This window comes from Salvelinus alpinus, chromosome 27 (assembly GCF_045679555.1).
Source record: "Salvelinus alpinus chromosome 27, SLU_Salpinus.1, whole genome shotgun sequence".
NCBI lineage: Eukaryota > Metazoa > Chordata > Actinopteri > Salmoniformes > Salmonidae > Salvelinus > Salvelinus alpinus.
In genome coordinates, this window is record NC_092112.1 from 33,596,900 (window position 1) to 33,621,081 (window position 24,182).

The window sequence follows — 24,182 nt, forward strand, 5'->3', positions numbered from 1 at the left end:
GTCATCTGCTCTGACACCTGTACAGCACTGATGAGCTTAAATTCATGTGTGTCTCAGAGCAGACAGGATGTATTGTATGAGGTTTTGCAGTGTTGGTATAGGGTGAAACAGATGGGGGTATTTGTGATGTTCCTCTGGGTACCAGCTCACGTGGGAGTAGAGGGGAATGAGGAAGTGGATATTATTGCCAAGCAGGCTCTTAAACATCCTAATGTTGAGATGGAATTGTCAATCAGTAAAGCAGAAGCCAAGGGATTAATAAGAACAGTGGTTGAAAATAAGTGGCAAGAGATGAGGAACAGGAAGAGTAAGGGAAGACACCTGTATAAGATCCAGGAAAAGGTGGTGGCAGGGAGGTCCTCAGGCCGAGAGAGAAGGGAGGAAAGTGTAGTCACAAGGCTGAGACTGGGACACACAAGGCTAAATAGTACATTGAAAGTGGTGGGGAATCGTTCGACTGGGAGGTGTGATAATTGTCAGGAGGAGATGGAGACCGTGGAACATGTTCTATTTCAGTGCCAGAAATATATGAGAGAAAGGGGGCGATTGTTATTAGATTTGAGGAGTAATGGGGCTGAAGAGCCAGGATTAAGTGAACTCTTGGGGAAATCTTCAGGAGATGTAGTATTTAATGTATTTTGTTTCCTTCGGGAGACGAGATTATTGGGTAGGATTTAGACCGTCACTGTCTCTGGTCCACAGTCCAGTTGGTGGCAGTAATGCATATTAAAGTTGGTTGCCAACCGCCATATAATATCCACAGAAGAAGAAGAGCAACGAAATTAGGCTGACGCACAGCCCATACAGAAGCTGTCAGCTTGCACCCATAACATTTGTTTGCAGACCGCAGTAATATCGAATAAAACGATTAGGCACTGACTGCAAGCAGTTGTATTGAAACGGTCGCATGTTGAGCTCAGAAAGGCACGCCAACTTCACTGAAAACGGTAGCCAATCACCATACTTCTGAAATGCCGAATGGTAAGTAGGATTGCAGCACCACACTAGTGAGTTTAACTATACCTTTATTTGGTGTTGAGTTTAAATATATCGTTAATCAGGTAAAGCGAAGGATCGTTTTCTGAAGCCACTTGTAGCAGACTACGAGGAACTGCTGGGTCGTTTCCAACAGACGGAATCTGTGCGGTTTGAGGAATTTACTGCTGTTTGGAGAAACATGGGCTTCTCAAGTGTATTTTAGTAAGTCCCTTTCCTCTTCATCAGTCGTCTCTTTAAGATTACCTGCCGGCCTACCTAGTGTCGACAATTTGTTGCCAAATATGCATTTGCCATAATGCACACTTTTTTCCCCCCTTTTTTTTTTTTTTTTTTTTTTAAACATGCTAATTATTATTAGACCACTGCCAATCTGTGCCTGGTTTTCCGATAACGATGGAATTTAGGCTTACTGGTGTTTTAACGATGCATCTTTCCTACAACGGCCGAATATTTAACAAGAGTTTTCCAAAACGACACGCAGCGAACAACGCTAAGTGCGTCGCCGGAGTGTTTGTCGATACTGATCGGATGGAAAGAAGGGCAGCGCTACTCTCTGGTCAACTTTTTTCAGTTAAAATCTTACATTAATATTAGAATTATTTCACAATACTGACGACGGATGAGCTCCTAGTGAGAGCTTACAATCTTATATTAGAGGTTTTAAAATCCAGAGCATTCAACACTCCCTCACCTTGGGTGCTACATATTACAGCTTTTCTTAAATAATGAGGTTTATTCCTCCGTATGAAGTTAAATAATTTAGTTTCAACCATTTTAGTTACTGACAGAGGAACATCCAAGGCAAGGTGGGCATGAACTAGTCTGGACAGACCTTCAGATTTTGATTAAAGTACACGTCCAGATAAAGAAAGATCTCTTAATAACCAAGAGTTCCAATTTTCTCTACAATAGGAGAGATTTAAATTGGCCCTTTCTGATCTTTGCTAACTGTAATCCCAAGATATGTGATCACATCTTTTACAGGGATATTACATACTGAGTTTAAGTCACATATTTTCAACGCAAATAAATCACATTTCCTAATATTCAGAGATAAACCTGATACATGTGAGAAGGCATTAATAAACTCAATAGCTTTCCTGGCTTCATTATGATCTTTCAAAAACAGTGGTGTCGTCAGCCAATTGAACATTTTATATTTTATAAAATTTTAATTAGCCAATGTCCAGAGTGGTGAGTCTTACTACTGATGACCTTTAAATGCACCTCTGAAAACTGCTAAACCTGCAGAGTGGTTGTTGCCATATGATAACCAGATATCGTTACCCCATTGATTTTTCCAAAAAGATAGATCGGAAGAACAAGCATGAGTCTCTTGTAAAAAGTAAATCTGCATTAAACCGTTTGCAATACAGGAAAATAGCCTTACCCTTGAGTAAATTATGAATACCCTGACATTAATTGAACAAAGAGATAAAGACACAAACTTCAACCAACAACCTTGTTATGCAAATATAAGCTTTTCCTAAGGATATGTAACGCAAAAGGATTTCCATTCCATTATTAACCTCTCCAACAAAAAAGCGAACAAATATTGGTCATAAAGTATTCTTACTCCCACAAGGGGGAGATATTGTGTAGTCTTTACAATAGGCAGTTATTCACCTATAGTTAGTGTTTAGTTTACCAATTCTCAGGTCAGCCTTTCCTCATTCAAGTGTTTGTGTACATTTTTTATAATTAAAGGCTGCTTTTCACCTGGCAATCAGTTTTTTGTCCTGACCGTTCTCTCCGAGTTACTCTGGCTCTCTCTCAAATGTTCTGATTTGGCCGCATTTCTTTCCCATCGATCACTCTTGAACCGATTTTAAAAATGCAGTTTTCCCTGCCTTTTGAGCTGCAGCCACCATCGGCCACAGTTTCTCTCTTGTCACTTTGTCTGCTGAGGTCAGATCCTCCGTGAACCTCAATTTTTGCTTGATGAGGAATTCACAATTCTTCGCTCGCCTCCAAAGAAGATCCCGTGTAGATCTGTTGTTGAACCGGATGATGGTTGTCCTCGGTCTCTTGTCTTGATCCTTGAGTCTTCCCAAACAATGGACGATGTCTACGTTTTCCTGAAGTTTGGCTTTTGAGTCGGGAATGACCGCTCCGCAGATGTCAACAACTCTGCATTTGATGTCCTCACCCGCCTGTTCTGGAATTCCATGGAGCCTCAGGTTCTACCTGCGCTGGTATCTCTCCGCCTTATTCACCTTTTGCTCGAGTTCAGCCACCTTTTCATTTTCCTGGCAGATAACTTCCACTTTCTTCATGCCACTTTTGAGGGTTTTCACTTCTCCAAAGATAAAGTCAACAGATTTAATTCTCCCTAACCATGACCTCCAAGCCATTTGCCCTTTCATCTATATTCGCTGTCAAAAGCATTACAATATTGTTTTGCATCTCAAGAAGTGACACCCTCTTGGCCTCATCTTTTTCCCCTGGGGCTTGATTGGAGTGCCGGGGTTGTAAGGTAACGGCCTGAGCTGCGGACTGGAGGGGCGCATGTTGTGAGCATTGTTGTCCGTGCTCACCACATTTTCATCACCCACAGTTACATTCTGAAGAGGAGTACCCAAAATCATACTATCGTTTGTGGTTAATTGGCCATCTGACGATCTCTCCATGTCTTTCCTTTTGGTTCTGGTCATGGAAGTTTCCATGTATGTTCGACAAGCTAGTTTTTGAGCTAGCTTCTGGCTATCTAGTGTTGTCACAAATGTAGTTTTAGAGGTGAATAACTTGCAGAAAGTAATCAATTACGTTGGTAAATAAACAAAACCATATTCATACAGGGTTTTATGACCGTAGAAATTATACAATGGTTATAATTGGGTAAGGAAATCCAATAATTCCTTCAGGTACCAAAACAAATGATCTGCACTGACCGCCATCTTGCGCGCCAATCATTCATTCATTCATATGCCTTGGGATCGTGATATAAATGAGGAAGTGGATATTATTGCCAAGTGTGTGTGTGTATACACGCCTAAAGGCTGAGACACTAAGACAGTTGCAGAATAAATCCAACCACACTTGTTTCATCACAAATCCAGATGGAAACCTCAAGTCCACAAAGCATATTGCATGTACAGTAAGACAGTTACAAGACCTACAGCATGGCCAAGCAAGTTAATTGTTCCGACATTTTCGTAGCACTTAACAACTATTGATTTAGAACCACAATGAGTTACAAGTGGCAAAGAAAACAGAAGCTGCCTGCACTATTTCAACACCAAGTCACGTCTAATACAGTGACAACTAAAAGATAACAAAATAATTGTCCAATCAACGTAAGCTGAGTATGTTGCTCTTCATGGTTCAGATTTCTGTGTATGTTCGTGCAAGTAAAAAAACATGTTGACTCTACTTGTAGAGAAAGGCAAATGCCGCCATCCTCTTTCCTGTTAACGAAACGGTCTATATCACTGTCATACAGTACACGCTTGTATTTTTTGGTTGTCCTAGGCTACCTGGCTAAAATGCTTGCTCGCAAGCGTAACTTCCATTCATGGGCAACGTTAGCTAGTTTACGTTAGCTTTTTACATCTACCTACGTATTGAGCTTCCATCCTCTCAGGCTAAGGGCACAACAATGTATGAATCAATGGTTGCATCAGAATTGCCATTATAATCATTGGCCAGTACGGAGAATTAAGTAAAACCACAAGTCAAAATCCCTATCTCTATCCATGGCTAATTTAGGAAAGGGACAATTTTAGCTAGTTAGCCACAGGAGGACAGCAACAAAGTGAGATGCAACAATTTAAGTTATGTCCGTATGTTCTCAGTGTGATTTGATAGGAGTGACTCAAATCCAAGCCTGCTTCCCTTTACACTTTAAAAAATGTAGGCGAGCCAGAACCATTTGCTTTTGAGCTTGTTCAATTTAGCTCAATGCTGAGTGAATTATTAAAAAAAAAAAATATATGTATCGGGGGAGGCCAAATGCTCACTGGCTTCCCTGGCCTTCAATGTCATACTCGTTTGGACCAGACCGCATCAGATGGATGTCTTAAATTTGGCGAGACAGAGGGATGCTGTTATGCTCGCTCGAATGCTTTCTCCTGTGAGATGCATTCAGCCTCTTGCGATTTTTGAAGGAAAATTATGAAACCGAGAGACAAAATAAATTGTTCATTTATTTTCTTGGTCAATTTTTTTGGGGAAACCTGGCTTCCCTTGGCATCCATGAATACACGCCACTGCCTTGGGCATGGTTGTATGGATTGTTTAACCGTAGAATTGCCAGAGGCACCAGAAATGCTTAATTCTGCAGGGATTCATATTAATGCTGCAGTATGTGAGAAGTTATAGACCTACAGTCTGTCCAGATTTCAGTTTCCATTTAACCCATCTGAACAGTAGGCTACAGTCCCTTTGACTTGAAGTCCCCGTCTTCTGACTGTTGAATTTGCATAGCGCCTCACAATGATCTCACGTAACATAGCCAGCACTGCTAATATCCTCCTTTACCACTTTCCCAAACATTACTTTTCTGGCCCTCCCTTCTCTTTATTTTCACCTATCCATTTTGCAGCTTTTGTCTTATTGAATTTAACATCGACATTGTCCTTTTTGCCTCCGTGGATCGACGTCCACTTTTTCTGCCTGTTCCTAAAAGCGTTTGGCGTTTATGCTATTAGGCGCACATACAGTTAGACCCTAAAGCTTAGGCCTGCGCACTAATGCCATATAGGCTAAAATAATTAAAGGAAATCCTCAATGTAAGAATGATATACAGTTGAAGTTTACATACACTTAGGTTGAAGTCATTAAAACTCGTTTTTCCAGCACTCCACACATTTATTGTTAACAAACTATATTTTTGACAAGTCGGTTAGGACATCTACTTTGTTCATGACAAGTAATTTTTCCAACAATTGTTTAGACATTATTTCACTTATAATTCACTGTATCACAATTCCAGTGGGTCAGAAGTTTACATACACTAAGTTTACTGTGCCTTTTAAACAGCTTGGAAAGTTCCAGAAAATTATGTCATGGCATTAGAAGCTTCTGATGGGCTAATTGACATCATTTGAGTCAATTGGCAGTATACCTGTGGATATATTTCAAGGCCTACCTTCAAACTCAGTGCCTCTTTGCTTGACATCATGGGAAAATCAAAAGAAATCAGCCAAGACCTCAGAAAAACAATTGTAGACCTCCGCAAGTCTGATTCACCCCTGGGAGCAATTTCCAAACGCCTGAAGGTACCACGTTCATCTGTACAAACAATAGTACGCAAGTATAAACACCATGGGAACACGCAGCCGTCATACCAATCAGGACGGAGACGCGTTCTGTCTCCTAGAGATGAAAGTACTTTGGTGCGAAAAGTGCAAATCAATCCCAAAACAACAGCAAAGGACCTTGTGAAGATGCTGGAGGAAACGGGTACAAAAGTATCTATATCCACAGTAAAACGAGTCATATATCGACATAACCTGAAAAGGCCACTCAGCAAGGAAGAAGCCACTGCTCTAAAACTGCCATTAAAAAAGCCAGACTACGGTTTGTAACTGCACATGGGGACAAAGATTGTACTTTTTGGAGAAATGTCCTCTGGTCTGATCAAACAAAAATAGATCTGTTTGGCCATAATGACCATGTTTGGAGGAAAGGGGGGAGGCTTGCAAGCCGAAGAACACCATCCCAACCGTGAAGCACGGGAGTGGCAGCATCATGTTGTGGGGGTGCTTTGCTGCAGGAGGGACTGGTGCACTTCACAAATGGATGGCATCATGAGGGAAGAAAATTGTGGCTATATTGAAGCAACATCTCAAGACATCATCAGGAAGTTAAAGCTTGGTCGCAAATGGGTCTTCCAAATGGACAATGACCTCAAGCATACTTCCCAAGTTGTGGCAAATGGCTTAAGGACAACAAAGTCAAGGTATTGGAGTGGCCATCACAAAGCCCTGGCCTCAATCCCATAGAAAATGTATGGGCAGAACTGAAAAAGTGTGTGCGAGCAAGGAGGCCTACAAACCTGACTCAGTTACACCAGCTCTGTCAGGAGGGATGGGCCAAAATTCACCCAACTTATTGTGGGTAGCTTGTGGAAGGCTACCCGACACGTTTGACTCAAGTTAAAGAAATAAAAGCTGAAATCATTCTCTACTATTATTCTGACATTTCACATTCTTAAAATAATGTGGTGATCCTGACCTAAGACAAGGATTTTTTACTAGGATTAAATGTCAGGAATTGTGAAACTGAGTTTAAATGTATTTGGCTAAGGTGTATGTAAACTTCCGACTTCAACTGTATTTATTTTTTTAAAGGTGTTTTCTCTTTATTCAACCCACCCTTTATCGACATCATTTCATGACCTTAAACCCGCCCGACCCGCGGGTATAACTGTGGGGAATACGGGTTATGAGTCGACCTGTGCATCACTAATGGAGGACTTCATAGCATACATTTTGTTGGAGGGGAATTATATTTAAGAACATGCAATTACAAAATATAGGCCTAAAATCGGACGACTCGTTATTCTGGGGCCTGCTTCCCAAAAGCATCTAGGTAAAAATGTGCTTTAATAAAGTTACATGTTGCTTTTTGAACGACTACCTCATCCCCACACACACAATTATCTGTAAGGTTCCTCAGTCGAGCAGTGAATTTCAAATGCAGATTCAACCACAAAGACCAGGGAGTTTTACCAAGGCAACTATTGGTAGATGGGTAAAAAAAATATACAATCAGGGATATTCAATGTATGCTTATTATATTTTTCAATAATAGTAAAAAATTCCTCTGCTTAGAGCAACAATGAAGTGGGCAGGGCAGTACAGATTTCTTCTCGTTCAGACGCTGCTTGCAGATGTAAATCAAACAGGATGGCATTGTCTCCTCAAACAATGCAATGGATACTGCTATAGGTTTCAGGCTGCTTGCTTACCACTCTCTCCCAAAATACATCATCCAGGAGGATCCTCTTGATGTGGCCATTTCTTGGAGAGACTCCTTCCCCCCAGGAGACTGTCAAACATGATGACAACACCACCCCAACGGGTGTTGCTGGGCAGCTTCAATGTGGTGCTCTTATTCTTCTCACTTTGCTTGGTGAGGTAGATTGCTGCTATAACTTCACATACCTAACCATTTCCTTGGCTCTCTTGTAGAGTGTGTCTGTTTTCAGTGCAATGATGTCCTTGAGGAGCAGACTCAATGCATGAGCAGCACAGCCAATGGGTGTGATGTGAGGGTAGCACTGCTCCACTTTAGACCATGCAGCCGTCATGTTCGCAGCATTGTCTGTCACCAGTGCAAGTCTGTCTTCAGCTCATCTGCAATGTAGAGACCGGTGTGTCTGTTGTCCCTTGTGTCTGTGCTCTTGTAGAATACTGGTTTAGGGGTGGAGATGTAGTTAATTATTCCTTGCCCACAAACATTCGACCACCCATCAGAGATGATTGCAATAGTCTGCTTTCTCTATGATTTGCTTGACCTGCACTTGAACTCTGCATCCAGCAAATGAGTAGATAAAGCATGTTTTGTTGGATGGGTGTATGCTGGGCGAAGAACGTTTAGAAATCTCGTCCAATACACATTGCCTGTCAGCATCAGAGGTGAACCAGTTGCATACACAGCTCGAGCAAGACATTCCTCAGCATTTCTCTGACTACGTTCCTCCGTTGAGTCAAAACTTCTGATTCCAGGAGGACCATGAGCTGTTGCTATCGATAAGGTATCTGACTCATTTTCACTTCGAATAGAAGTAGAGGGACTTTTGTCAGAGGTTGCTTGTTGTGCATAACGTTCACTCAGTGCTTACATGGCCAGATGATTCTGCATCTTTTGTTTTCACATGATTTGGCACAGTATTTGCAAATGTACAGTTTTTCCTTCTACATTAGCTGCAGTGAAATGTCTCCTCACATCAGATAATGCCCGTGGCATTTTCCTGTAAAGATTACAATAAAATTAGTTTAAAAAAAAATATATATATATATATATATATATATATATACACAATTCCATGTACAGATAAATAGTTAAGCAGTTAGATTAAACAACTTTGTAATAAATGTTTTAAAATGAAACATGTATGGAAAAAGGTGAATTAACACTCCGTTAGCAGGCTCAAGCAAGCTAAAACCCACATGTTGGCAAAAACTAACTAGCAGAAATTGTTAAGAAGTTAGAAATGATTTAAACACATGTTGCTGTAGGCTACTATTTACTAAACTCAGCAAAAAAAGAAACGTCCTCTCACAGTCAACCATTTACTTTCAGCAAACTTAACGTGTAAATATTTGTATGAACATAAGATTAAACTGAACATTGGGGGGGGGTCAAAATCAAAAGTAACAGTATCTGGTGTGGCCACCAGCTGCATTAAGTACTGCAGTGCATCTCCTCATGGACTGCACCAGATTTGCCAGTTCTTGCTGTGAGATGTTACCCCACTTCCACCAAGGCACCTGCAAGTTCCCGGACATTTCTGGGGGGAATGGCCCTAGCCCTCACCCTCCGATCCAACAGGTCCCAGACGTGCTCAATGGGATTGAGATCCGTGCTCTTCACTGGCCGTGGCAGAACACTGACATTCCTGTCTTGCAGGAAATCACACACAGGACGAGCAGTATGCCTGGTGGCATTGTTATGCTGGAGGGTCATGTAGGAAGAGCCTGCAGGAAGGGTACCACATGAGGGAGCAGGATGTCTTCCCTGTAACACACAGCGTTGAGATTGCCTGCAATGACAACAAGCTCAGTCTGATGATGCTGTGACACATCGCCCCAGACCATGACGGACCCTCCACCTCCAAATCGATCCCGCTCCAGAGTACAGGCCTCGGTGTAACGCTCATTCCTTCGACGATAAACGCGAATCCGACCATCACCCCTGGTGATACAAAACCGCGACTCGTCAGTGAAGAGCACTTTTTGCCAGCCCTGTCTGGTCCAACGACGGTGGGTTTGTGCCCGTAGGCGACGTTGTTGCCTGTGATGTCTGGTGAGGACCTGCCTTACAACAGGCCTACAAGCTCTGTCCAGCCTATTGCGGACAGTCTGAGCACTGATGGAGCGATTGTGCATTCCTGGTGTAACTCGGGCAGTTGTTGCCATTCTGTACTTGTCCCGCAGGTGTGATGTTCGGATGTACCGATCCTGTGCAGTTGTTACACGTGGTCTGCCACTGAGAGGACTTAGGCATCTCACAGTATGGACATTGCAATTTATTGCCCTGGCCACATCTGCAGTCCTCATGCCTCCTTGCAGCATGCCCAAGGCACGTTCACGCAGATGAGCAGGGACCCTGTTTTTTTTTCTTCTTCTTCCTTCCCCAGAGTCAGTAGAAAGGCCTCTTTTAGTGTGCTAAGTTTTCATAACTGTGACCTTAATTGCCTACTGTCTGTAAGCTGTCTTAACAACCGTTCCACAGGGTCCTGTTAATTGTTTATGGTTCATTGAACAATCATGGGAAACAGTGTTTAAACCCTTTACAATGATCCAAAGATCTGTGACGTTATTTGGATTTTTACGAATTATCTTTGAAAGACAGGGTCCTGAGAAAGTGATGTTTAGTTAACAAAAATAATGTGTGCCATTTATAAAATATTTTCACCCCACCCAGTGTTATAATCAGAACTTACCAGAAAGCATGTAGTCCTTGGCTCAGACAGTGTAGTGTGGGCTCAATAGCATCTAATTAGTGTGCAAGAACTTGAGTCAGCTGTACATGTGGTGGAAGAATTTCCTGTGCATACAGAGGGTTGCAATTCCATTGAATTTTGACATATATTTTGGTTAAACTATCCCTAAGATAGGTTCACTGTTATAAGCTAACTTTTTTTGCTGAATTTAAGAACATTTTCCCAAATTCCTGGGCTTAACTTCCCATGTAAAACTTCTGGAAAATTCCAGAAATTTACCGGAAAGTGTCCTAACCTTTCCAACTCTACTGGTGAGTATGCAGGGAATGGATGAACTGGGACATTTTCAGCTTCTGGGAATTGTGTACAGATCCTTGTGACGTGGGGCAGTGCATTTTCATGCTGAAACATGAGGTGATGGTGGGAGATGAATAGCATGACAGTGGTCCTCGTCACGGTGTCTCTGTGCATTCAAATTGCCATTGATAAAATGCAATTATGTTTATTTTAGTAAATGAAACATGGGACCAACACTACATGTTGCGTTATGTTTTTGTATATTAAGAAGCAAAGTGGAAACGGTATCGTGGTTCTCAACATTGTTGCACAAGCTTATTAACCTTGCAGACTGAACGCAAGTGTCGTGGTTGATCAACAATAAATACTCTCCTTGAGTGATGGGGTGGGGCTAGGTCTGTATGGAAAGCGGCAGAGAGCTTAAGTATTGGAGTAAACTATAAAAATGGACGTTACACAGCATATCACATTTAACAAAACCAACATTCAAATACCGTTATAGAAGTTAAAGTAAAAACCCAAACCACTCTGTGCATCAATACCTAATATATGGTAAACTATCAATACACCCAGTCACTACAAAGATACAGGCGTCCTTCCTAACTCAGTTGCCGGAGAGGAAAGAAACCGCTCAGGGATTTCAGTATGATTCTAATGATCATAGGGGAAATTGAGGATGAATTAACATTGTAGTTACTCCACAATACTTACCTGAATGAAATAGTAAAAGGCCTGTACAGAATAAAACATTGTTTTTGCAATAAAATTGCAAAAAATGTGGCAAAGAAATGAACGTTGTCTTGAATACAAAGTGTTGTTTGGGGCCAACACATCACTGAGTACCACTCTTCATCTTTTCAAGCATAGTGATGGCTTCAGTGTTTTTCTTAGGATAAAAAGGAACAGAATAGAGCTAAACACAGGCAAAATCCTAGAGGAAAACCTGTTTGTCTTTCCAACAGACACAATGTCACCTTTCAGCAGGACAATAACCTAAAACACAAGGCCAAAAATACGAGTTGCTTACCACAATGACATTGAATGTTCCTGAGTGGCGTAGTTACGTTTGTGATTTTTAAATCGACTTCAGTCTATGGCAAGACATGAAAATGGCTGTCTAGCACTGATCAACAACCAACTTGGTTGGCAGAGCTTGAGGAATTTAAAAGAATGTGCATATATTGGACAGGTGGGCAAAGCTCTTTGAGACATGCATTGAAAAACTTAGCAGTAATCGCTGCCAAAGGTGATTCTAACATGGTGTTAATACTGTTAAATTTTCAATAAACTTTATTTCACTTTGTCATTATGGGGTTTTGTTTGTAGATGGGTGAGGAAAAGTATCTTGAATTCAGGCTGTAACACAATGTTAAGGGATATTAATACTTTATGAAGCTGCTGTAAGCCTATATATTTCAATCATATTGTAATCAATTTCTTTTTCATTTGGTTTCTAATTTGCTAATTGTAGGCTTGTGTCTAATTTTAGCTTTCATGGTGTGTAACGTGCGCAATGATGTGCCATATCTGTGATTTAGTCTGTTATAGTGTAGGCTAGGGCCTAAGCATTAGAATAAGCCACCTCAATTTTTGCAGCCATAGCCTGTACAGTAGGTGCCTATATCTCTCTAGGAGCTGATCTGTCAGTGTTGTGGAACAATTATATTAAGGTAGGATTTGAATAGAGAAAGCTCATTCGAGAGCAGCGCTGTCTTTCTTTTGATCCTATCAGTGCCGACACATGCCCCAACTACGCACTTAGTGAAAGTTATCCCTATGTAGTGTTTTGGGAAACGCATGTGACGCATGGAAACGCATGGAAACGTTTCCATGCCTCCTCGCTTCGCGTTCCTTGGAAAATATGCAGTATTTTGTTTTTTTACGTGTTATTTCTTACATCGGTACCCCAGGTAATCTTAGGTTTCATTACATACAGTCGGGAGGAACTACTGAATATACGATTAACGTCAACTCATCATCGTTCCTACCAGGAATATGACTTTCCCGAAACGGATCCAGTGTTTTGCCTTCCACCCAATACAATGGATCTGATCCCAGCCGGCGACCCTGTGCGACGCCGAAAAAGGGGAAAACGAGGCGGTCTCGTGGTCAGGCTTCGGAGACGGGCACATCGCGCTCCACTCCCTAGCATACTACTCGCCAATGTCCAGTCTCTTGACAATAAGGTTGATGAAATCCGAGCACGGGTAGCATTCCAGAGAGACATCAGGGATTGCAACGTGCTCTGCTTCACGGAAACATGGCTAACTCAAGGGACGCTAACGGAGTCGGTGCAGCCAGCTGGTTTCTTCATGCATCGCGCCGACAGAAACAAACATCTTTCCGGTAAGAAGAGGGGTGGGGGGGTATGCCTTATGATTAACGAGAAGTGGTGTGATCATCATAACAACACACAGGAACTCAAGTCATTCTGTTCACCTGATCTAGAACTCCTCACAATCAAATGTCGACCGCATTATCTACCAAGGGAATTCTCTTCAATCATAATCACAGCCGTATATATTCCCCCCCAAGCAGACACATCGATGGCCCTGAACGAACTTTATCTGACTCTTTGTAAACTGGAAACCACACACCCTGAGGCTGCATTCATCGTAGCTGGGGATTTTAACAAGGCTAATCTAAAAACAAAACTCCCTAAATTCTATCAGCATATCGATTGTGCTACCAGGGCTGGAAAAACACTAGACCATTGTTATACTAATTTCCGCGACGCTTATAAGGCCCTCCCCCGCCCCCCTTTCGGAAAAGCTGACCACGACTCCATTTTGTTGATTCCAGCCTACAAACAGAAACTCAAACAACAAGCTCCCGCGCTCAGGTCTGTTCAACGCTGGTCCGACCAATCTGAATCCACGCTTCAAGACTGCTTCGATCACGCGGATTGGAATATGTTCCGCATCGCGTCCAACAACAATATTGACGAATATGCTGATTCGGTGAGCGAGTTCATTAGGAAGTGCATTGACGATGTCGTACCCACAGCAACGATAAAAACATTCCCAAACCAGAAACCGTGGATTGACGGCAGCATTCGCGTGAAACTGAAAGCGCGAACCACTGCTTTTAACCAGGGCAAGGTGACCGGAAGCATGACCGAATACAAACAGTGTAGCTATTCTCTCCGCAAGGCAATCAAACAGGCTAAGTCTCAGTACAGAGACAAAATCGAGTCGCAATTCAACAGCTCAGACACAAGAGGTATGTGGCAGGGTCTACAGTCAATCACGGATTACAAAAAGAAAATCAGCCCCGTCGCGGACCAGGATGTCTTGCTCCCAGACAGGCTAAACAACTTTTTTGCCCGCTTTGAGGACAATACAGTGCCACTGACACGGCCCCCTACCAAAACCTGCGGGCTCTCCTTCACTGCAGCCGAGGTGAGTAAAACATTTAAACGTGTTAACCCTCGCAAGGCTGCAGGCCCAGACGGCATTCCCAGCCGCGTCCTCAGAGCATGCGCAGACCAGCTGGCTGGTGTGTTTACGGACATATTCAATCAATCCTTATCCCAGTCTGCTGTTCCCACATGCTTCAAGAGGGCCACCATTGTTCCTGTTCCCAAGAAAGCTAAGGTAACTGAGCTAAACGACTACCGCCCCGTAGCACTCACTTCCGTCATCATGAAGTGCTTTGAGAGACTAGTCAAGGACCATATCACCTCCACCCTACCGGACACCCTAGACCCACTCCAATTTGCTTACCGACCCAATAGGTCCACAGACGACGCAATCGCAACCACACTGCACACTGCCCTAACCCATCTGGACAAGAGGAATACCCATGTGAGAATGCTGTTCATCGATTACAGCTCAGCATTTAACACCATAGTACCCTCCAAACTCGTCATCAAGCTCGAGACCCTGGGTCTCGACCCCGCCCTGTGCAACTGGGTCCTGGACTTCCTGACGGGCCGCCCCCAGGTGGTGAGGGTAGGTAACAACATCTCCACCCCGCTGATCCTCAACACTGGGGCCCCACAAGGGTGCGTTCTGAGCCCTCTCCTGTACTCCCTGTTCACCCACGACTGCGTGGCCATGCACGCCTCCAACTCAATCATCAAGTTTGCGGATGACACTACAGTGGTAGGCTTGATTACCAACAACGACGAGACGGCCTACAGGGAGGAGGTGAGGGCCCTCGGAGTGTGGTGTCAGGAAAATAACCTCACACTCAACGTCAACAAAACAAAGGAGATGATTGTGGACTTCAGGAAACAGCAGAGGGAGCACCCCCCTATCCACATCGACGGGTCAGTAGTGGAGAAGGTGGAAAGTTTTAAGTTCCTCGGTGTACACATCACGGACAAACTGAATTGGTCCACCCACACAGACAGCGTTGTGAAGAAGGCGCAGCAGCGCCTCTTCAACCTCAGGAGGCTGAAGAAATTCGGCTTGTCACCAAAAGCACTCACAAACTTCTACAGATGCACAATCGAGAGCATCCTGTCGGGCTGTATCACCGCCTGGTACGGCAACTGCTCCGCCCACAACCGTAAGGCTCTCCAGAGGGTAGTGAGGTCTGCAGAACGCATCACCAGGGGCAAACTACCTGCCCTCCAGGACACCTACACCACCCGATGTCACAGGAAGGCCATAAAGATCATCAAGGACAACAACCACCCAAGCCACTGCCTGTTCACCCCGCTATCATCCAGAAGGCGAGGTCAGTACAGGTGCATCAAAGCAGGGACCGAGAGACTGAAAAACAGCTTCTATCTCAAGGCCATCAGACTGTTAAACAGCCACCACTAACATTTAGTGGCCGCTGCCAACATACTGACTCAACTCCAGCCACTTTAAAAATGGGAATTGATGGAAATTATGTAAAAATGTACCACTAGCCACTTTAAACAATGCCACTTAATACAATGTTTACATACCCTACATTACCCATCTCATATGTATATACTGTACTCTATATCATCTACTGCATCTTGCCATCTTTATGTAATACATGTACCACTAGCCACTTTAAACTATGCCACTTTATGTTTACATACCCTACAGTACTCATCTCATATGTATATACCGCACTCTATACCATCTACTGCAACTGCCATGCCGTTCTGTACCACCACTCATTCATATATCTTTATGTACATATTCTTTATCCCTTTACACTTGTGTGTGTGTGTAAGGTAGTAGTTGTGGAATTGTTAGGTTAGATTACTGTTGGTTATTACTGCATTGTCGGAACTAGAAGCACAAGCATTTCGCTACACTCGCATTAACATCTGCTAACCATGTGTATGTGACTAATAAAATTTGATTTGATTTGAATTCTTCGGCCGTTGTAGGAATGATGCATTGTCAATACACTCAAACCTAATCGCTATCGGGAAAAGGGGCTTTGTATGTTGCCCCACATGCTTGACTAGAAGTTCAGTTCTTCTTTCTAGTCAACTGCCATATGCCAACATGTTTTTTTATTTATTTTTTATCGATTTGCTCAATGGAATAATTAGTAGTACAGTGACACATTCCATCCCTAGATTGAGGTATGTTTTGAAACCATTTCACTTCTTTCACCGTGATGTAAACATATTGTTTTGTGGCTGTTTTAGACTAACGGGAAGTACTGAACCTCTAGTCTGTTAACTGTACGCATACTGTGTAGAGTTACCATCTGTGGACACATAGTATTTGTGTTAAGTCATACTGAAATGAGTGTACCTGTTTAGCAGCATGTCACACGTTGGGTATATCTGTAATAATTGGTAGAAAGTTCTGATTTTAAAAAGGCATTTACCGAGCGCCCAAGAGAGCATGAAATCAAGTTGTTCCAATCTAAAATCCATTCCATGTTGTGTTCTTGCTTATTGTATACACACCGGTCTCACACCTGTTTTGTCCTTGCTAATCATTACCAGTGCTACTGTTGTAACTCCCACTCTTCTTAATTTTCCCTCTGATCTCCATTTTATTTTAGCGGTTCACTTGCTGGTAATGAGATGAGGGAATTCTGCCACCTAACCCTGACCATGGCCTTCAACTACTTCTTGCCCCCATATAGCTTCCAGATCAGAGTGGGGGGTCTGTACCTTCTCTATGGCCTATACCACACACAGCTCGCTTCACCTAAAGAGAAGGTGCTGAAAGACACTTACTTTGAATCTCATTATTCCAATAGTGTTTTCAAATTATTTCTTTTCACAATTGACTTGATATACTTTTCCACTTCCTAAACTAATATGCTGTACTGAACAATGTCTGTGGAGAATCTGAATTGTATACTCCTCGCCGCCTCCTGAAAACCCATTTGAGAAGGTCACGGGGATGCACCTTTTGGCTTTCTCATTCAATGGGTTTTGAGGAGGATGTGAGGGGTATGCAATTGAGATTCTCCCATAGTGTGCAACAACTTGCAGACAGCCCTAGTCTCGGAATGTCTGGGTTTCCCGTACAATGACTGTAAATCTTCCAGATCCAAGTGGTCACGGTCAATCCATTTGAAACGTCACATTTGTGTAACTCATCAGAAAATTCTATCTGATACATATGGGTGAAATATGCATATATGCATGTTCCTGACAGTAATTATCCCCAGACGATAGCTCGTGAAGTATATCCATATGAATTTGCTGTTGTCACTTGAGTCATTTTGGGGACATACCCCAAACACAATAATATCCCACTTGGGCTATCTGTTCTTGATTCTTGTGGTTGGATGATAAGTTGAATGAAATGTATCCAACTTGTTGGGTGCTTTGTTAGATGTTTTAGGGGGACGAAGTCATGCACAATATGTCAAGATGAGTAAGTGTGTTTTCCCTCCCAGATCAGGATTGCCCTGAAGGACTGGGAGCAGATTCAGAAGTTTTACCAGGATTCGGTGAATTCGCAGCACTATGATGCAGTTTACATTATCAGGAAGCTAATAGCTGAGAATGCTGTCCTTTACACCGCCATGCCTCAAATGGTAAGGCACTCCCAAATTACATATTGTAATTTAAAAGTATCCCTTAAGATGTTTTGTAATATTACGTACTTGGCAAAAGCGAATATAGAAATCCATTTAATGTCTACATATCTTCCAAAACTTTTTAAACGATGTAGGAGTACAAAATGGCAGTGCAGTAGCTTAAACAGTGCCCCCTGTCAGTCATCTGATGTTTATTTACATCATTGGGCAAAACAAGAGATGTTAACAAAATACAACTAGTTGAAACAAGCCACCTATGATTCACCTCAGCAGCATTCTAGTCAATGTTGCTATCTGACTGACCCGAATGACAGCCTTGCACCTCAGTGCCAGCGTCCTTTTTTGTTGTGATGTCAGCCCATCCATCTATCTTCATAGGAAAATAGAGTAATTGGTGTCAAGTTTTTGGCAAGCTATAAAATGTTTGTTTTTCATTAAAACGTCATGTTGGTCAGTGTTTATGCACAATCTTGTACAGATATATAAATCATGCTATGGGCCTCCTAGGCCCATGTTGTGCAAAGGTGTAGGTTCCATAGGTTGTGCATCTAAGGCTTAAATCATTTCAACAAATATATTTATTTTCATTATAGCAGGGCTGTCTGAACAGTGACCTGATCAGCTTGAGTGAATTGAATTCAAATTGATTTTGTTGAAATCTTGTTGGGGGGGAATTTACCTGACATTAAAATTAATTGACCTGGAATTAGAATTTCCTTGATGTAATTTACAGAGGGAATTTAATTAAAAGTACATTTGTTGAATTGACCCTGACCCCAACTTGAATCAGTCTGATTCCATTAGTTTTACTCTAATTCAAATCCCTTTTTGATGATTCAAGTATTTACAAAATAATAATTTACAAACGAAGCATGTGTTTAGTGAGTCCGCCAGATCAGAGGCAGTAGGGATGTTCTGTTGAGAAGTGTGTGAATTGGACCACTTTCCTGTCCTGCTAATCATTCAAAATGTAATGAGTATTTTCGGTTCTCAAGGAAAATGTATGGAGTAGAAAGTACATTTATTTTCTTTAGGAATGTAGTGAAGTAAAAGTAGTCAAATATATAAAGTACAGATACCCCCAAAAACGACTTAAGTAAAAATACTTCAAAGTACTACTTAAGTCCTTTACACCACTAGAATGCCTTCAAGTTTTCTCTTTCATTTCTGCTTCTCTCACGGAGTGAGGACGTTTAAGGAAGCGGGGTGAGAATGCAGTAACTCAAACAGCTGAGATTTCTCATGCAAAATGTATGAATGACATCAGTTTTAAGAAAATGAAATTCTGTGAAAACGATCCAACGATTTCAGTTTGTCATGAATGCATTTCCAATTTGTGGTTGAAATACTGGTAGCTTTTATATTGCTGAAAAACAAAGTTTATACACTGTCCCTAAAAGCCCATTTTATGCTTATGTACCAATGCGTGGGGCTCCTTATAGCTCCACATTGACAGGATTGGTTGATAAGTGGGGGCGGGAGGTCCTGTGTAAACACACTCACTTCCTTCACAACAGCTCTGCTCCGTGTAGCGCAAAAAGTAGGAGTGCCCTGACTTCTGCGGAGGCCGCATCACTGTAAATTCTGCACTTCCAATGCAGATGTCGGATTGACCATGCAGCGCATTTAACCACACATTCCTATTCTCTCTCTCAAGATGCTGAAAGAAATCATATTTCTCCACTCCTGTTCCCAAAACAATGTTATTTGGTATATCATTTTACTGTAAGAAATAATTAATTCTGCAGAAGTTTATATTGTATTGGGCTACATGTGAAAGGTTCTAGGCCCAAAGTCGGTGTCCAGATTTCAGTGTGTTCCATTTAACCCATCTAAACTTCAAAGGTGCGTAGACCATGGGGTGCGGCCGCTCATGTCACAACCTACTTCCGCTGTCTCTGCGGGCACACACCAAACTTGGCTCCATTTAAGCCAATCAGTGCAGCAGAGTACACGTGTATAGACCCTCCCCCTTAGTCTTGTAGGTTCAATACTTTTTTTACCAGAAATGTTACTTATTGTACTTGTAATTGATTTAGATGGAATTAACCCTATACTGTGGTTCACTGTGTCCACCTGTAGTTGACCTTCCGTGTGAAGAAGAAGTCCCAGCATCACAAGGTGTGCGAGGAGTTCCGTGACCGACCGGAAAGGGTCAAAGACCTCATCTCTACAGATATGCTACTAGTATGGCTTTTCCTCTATTAAAAACTTTGTTACAGTAAAAACGGTTCCATGTCACACAGGGGAATCGGCACATTTCCCATGCTGAATCTGTAGATCTAGACTGAATGTGTGAATAGGCCTTTTGAACATCAGTAGGCTATAATGCAGGTGTGGGGGTGTATGTCTAAAGCCTGTCTCATACCATCCAGTCAAAATGTGGTCGGGCTGTTTTGTGCATATAGACTGAACAAAAATATAAACATGCAACATTTGTTTTGTTTACCGAATAAGTTCATATAAGGAAATCAGTCAATTTAAATAAATTAAGCTCTAATCGGTGGATTTTAAGATGCCTAAAAAAAATGTAGGGGTGTGGATCAGAAAACCACTCAGCATCTGGTGTGCCCACCAATTTCCTCATACAGCACGACACATCTCCTTTGCATAGAGTTGATCAGGCTGTTGATTGTGGCCTGTGGAATGTTGTCCCACTCCTCTACAATGGCTGTGTGAAGTTGCTGGATATTGGCGGGAACTGGAACAAGCTGCCCTGCTAGAAAAGGTTGGAGACCCCATCTAACGTAAACTCGTACATCGCCTTGGTCTGTACAATTGCCCTTATTTTAGCGCCCTAAAAACGTAATACTTCCAGATCAACTGTAATGTCAATACCATTGTAAAGCACAATTTCTCCCCTTTCCAACAGAATCAATTACATGACCTAAACGCTGCCCGTTTCTGCATAATTCAAGCAGGCAATGAGCCCCGTCGGGTCTTTTTAAAAATGGCGGGTGGGGAAGCAAAACTAATGCGTGATAGTGAGAAGGACAGATGTCGTGTGGGAAAATTGCTTTTTTCACTCGATCTGTCCACCTTATCACCTCTAAAATGTAAATAAAACACGAAAGAGTTTATATAATGTGTCATTACATACCTATTTGAAGGTTTGTGTGGTATTTGAATCGGGTTTTTAGGGTGGTGCTAAAGTGATCTTAGAAGTAAACAGCGGCTTTGAGAATGATGATTGCATGCAATGATGACGCAAAAAATGACGATGTATCCCCCCTTACCCCCGTCACTGTACATTTCTTGTTTTTAAAGGATGAGAGAAGTGCTACACCTGGTGGAGAGATTGTAAGACAGAAATAGTTGCTTTATGCGTGCTGTACGTTACGACATGACATGTAACGGAGGGTCCGTTTTTTTCAACTTTTCTCCAGTACTATAGAGCCATTACCATGTCGATCAACGCCTGAATAGAAACCTAGTTCACACCCCTGATTTTGAAGTCAACACAGTCGCTACAGTCCCATTAGTTTTCTTTGTAGCCTCGTTTGAATGTTGCGGTTGCGCACATTTGTACGGAATGGGGTGAGTTTACGTTACTGTAGTTGGAGAAAACATCAGGGACGTAATGCTGCTTTAAAAGTTGATAACGTGTAATCCCATTTAGGAGAAAAAGGCATTCAAACATTTTGCTGCGATTTTCACACTTGCTCTACATTAATCATTGGGAAAATAATAATTTAAACAAATTACCTAAATGGATTCTCTGAACATTCTCACCAAGTTCCCTCATTAGGCAAACCATTAACAGTATTAGATTAGTTCTTGTTTTATATTAAAAATAACATTTCACATTGAACAGCTACAGTGCTGCTCTTTATTTTTGCCCATTTAGTATCTTTCACACCCTCTTAAGCCTTAGCTTGACCACCTCTTACAGAATTCACATAGGAACATGTGACTGTGGCCAAGATTTCAACATTAAAATACTTTATCAACATCAAGTGCGAAAGGTAGCCTACAATTAGGAAAAAATTCAAACACATAAAGGCTTGGGTAGAATAAACTACCTATGCCTACAGTAAATTTGGAAAGTACAGACCCCCTAGACTTTTCACATTGTTACGTTACAACCTTATTCTAAAATGGAATAAAAATATGTATTGAATCCATCTACACACAAACCCCATCTACACACAAACTTCCTTGACCATGGCCCTTCTCCCCCCAGCTCTAGAAAGTGTCTTGGTGGTTCCAAACTTCTTCCTTTAAGAGTGATGGAGGCCACTGTGTTCTTGGTGACCTTCAATTCTGCATACATTTTTTGGTACCCTACCCCAGATCTGTGCCTCGACACAATCCTGTCTTGGAGCGCTATAGACAATTCATTCCACCTCATGGCTTGGTCTTTGCGCTGACATGCACTGTCAACTGTGGGACCTTATATAGACAGGTGTGTGCCTTTCCAAATAATGTCCAATCAATTGAATTTACCACAGGTGGACTCTAATCAAGTATTAGAAACATCTCAAGGATGATCAATGGAAACAAGATGCCCCTGAGCTCAATTTCGAGTCTCATAGCAAAGGGTCTAAATACCTATGTTAAGGTATTTTTAAAATAAATTTGCAAACATTTCTGAACCTTTTTGCTTCATCATTATGGGGTATTGTGTGTTTTAAAAAAATATATATATATTTTTTACCTTTTAACTAGGCAAGTCAGTTCAGAACATTCTTATTTACGATGACGGGGTACCGTAGATTGAGGGAAAACATATTTAATCCTTTTAGAATAAGGCTGTAATGTAACAATGTGGGAAAAGTCAAGGACTGAATACTTTTCGAATGCACTGTATGTTACTGCAAAACTTGTTGCAGTGGTTTTACGTAGGTATTTATTTTTATGTAACAGTTTGTCAAGAGAAACTATTTTCACACTGAATGTCCCTCTGGATTAATTTAGCATATCGCACTGTTCGGTTGTTTGTTTGTTTGTTTTGTTTGCATTGCACATAGGAGGTGGCTAACATTCAGGGTCACTATGAGCGGCTGAAGGCATCCGTCTTAGAGAGGTCATCCATTGCGGTGACCAAACAGGACCTGCCGGCCCGCTTGCACAGCTGTGTGCTTGAGTTCCTCCACTGGCAGGACAGGCAAGAGGTGAGCCTCTTCTTATAGCGCAGCGAGAAAGCATATTTCAATGCAGCAGTGTTTAATTGTCACTGTTTCGCACTATAAACATTTGTTGACAATTCATCAAATGTAAATTTCTACTCTGAAGAAATATTTGAGCCCAGAAACTGGGTGTGATTTTAAACGAGGCTTTTTGTTGTGCTTAGAACCGTGGAGATGCAGACCACTTGGTTTATGCTGAGGAAAAAGCCCAGCAGGTCGAGGTAAGCTTTAGCATAGTTAGCCTTTTTTTGTACTGTAATGAAATAACGCTATGACTATTTGGGAACTTGGCATAGACCGTTAAATGCTAGAAAGCCTTCTGCACAGCACTGCTTGTTTTGCTACTGTAGTAACATTGCTAGAATATAGTACATTGACTAACAAACAAACAAAAAAACTTTGGGAGTGTGCAATGGTTTTACGTCAACACTGGTGAGTACCACAGTTGGCCAGATGATGACATTGCAAGCATTGAAGGTCTTATCATTTCCTGAATAAGCTCTCTTTTTGTCCAGTCTTCCAATAGGGCACAGCTTCTGGCATCCATCAAGACAAAATCATACGGGTGTCTTGCAGAGGTCTGCTGAACAAGTTATTTTTCACACTTAATTTCAAGTGCCACTGTTAAGTGTCCAATGCATATCTGTCAAACTCCAGTCTTTGAGGGCAGAGTGTCTGCGGCCTTTCGCTCCTCCCTTGTACTTTATTGATTAATTATGGTAATTGATTAGTTAAGAACTCTGCTCACCTGGTTGTCTGGGTATTAATTGGACATTAACTGAAAGAAAATGACAAACCAGCAGATATACATCCCTCCAGGAATTGAGTTTGACACTGCTTGTCCAATACATAGTTTATTTCATACACCACTTTATAATGGCTATGCATGTGTTTTATTAATATAAAATGATGGGCAACATTTTTCTCATGCTTAAAGGTGCACAATGAGAGAAAAAATCTGAGAAATGACTTGTTTCGTATTTTCCGCTCACCTGTAGGTGTCTGCACAGATCTTGGCCATGTTCGACATCAAATACTGAACACCTTGAAAAACATCAGCAGGCATTTCTATTGTTTATCCCCATAATGCACCACACATTGAATGTCGCTGATCACTGCTGGAGAACCAACTTAAATATATCTGATCAAACGTGCCCCTTGCCAACTTTCCCGCAACAGAGGTGAAGCAACAGGAAGGT

The 24,182-nt window shown here is 41.9% G+C and overlaps 1 protein-coding gene across 2 annotated transcripts in view; it reads left to right on the top strand.

Moving 5' to 3' along the window:
• The first annotated feature begins 755 nt into the window (after nt 1-755).
• snapc1a (small nuclear RNA activating complex, polypeptide 1a) overlaps nt 756-24,182 on the top strand; it is a 33,345-nt gene continuing 9,918 nt past the window's right edge. For both annotated transcript variants that reach the window (XR_011671121.1, XM_071370393.1), the window contains exons 1-8: nt 756-981; nt 1,062-1,200; nt 16,862-17,021; nt 17,711-17,851; nt 19,937-20,041; nt 22,825-22,968; nt 23,148-23,204; nt 23,499-23,561. Coding sequence is in view for 1 of the 2 variants with exons in the window: in XM_071370393.1 (XP_071226494.1) it covers nt 972-981; nt 1,062-1,200; nt 16,862-17,021; nt 17,711-17,851; nt 19,937-20,041; nt 22,825-22,968; nt 23,148-23,204; nt 23,499-23,561 (819 nt within the window). In the remaining variant the exon portion in view is untranslated. The remainder of the gene's footprint in view (nt 982-1,061; nt 1,201-16,861; nt 17,022-17,710; nt 17,852-19,936; nt 20,042-22,824; nt 22,969-23,147; nt 23,205-23,498; nt 23,562-24,182) is intronic.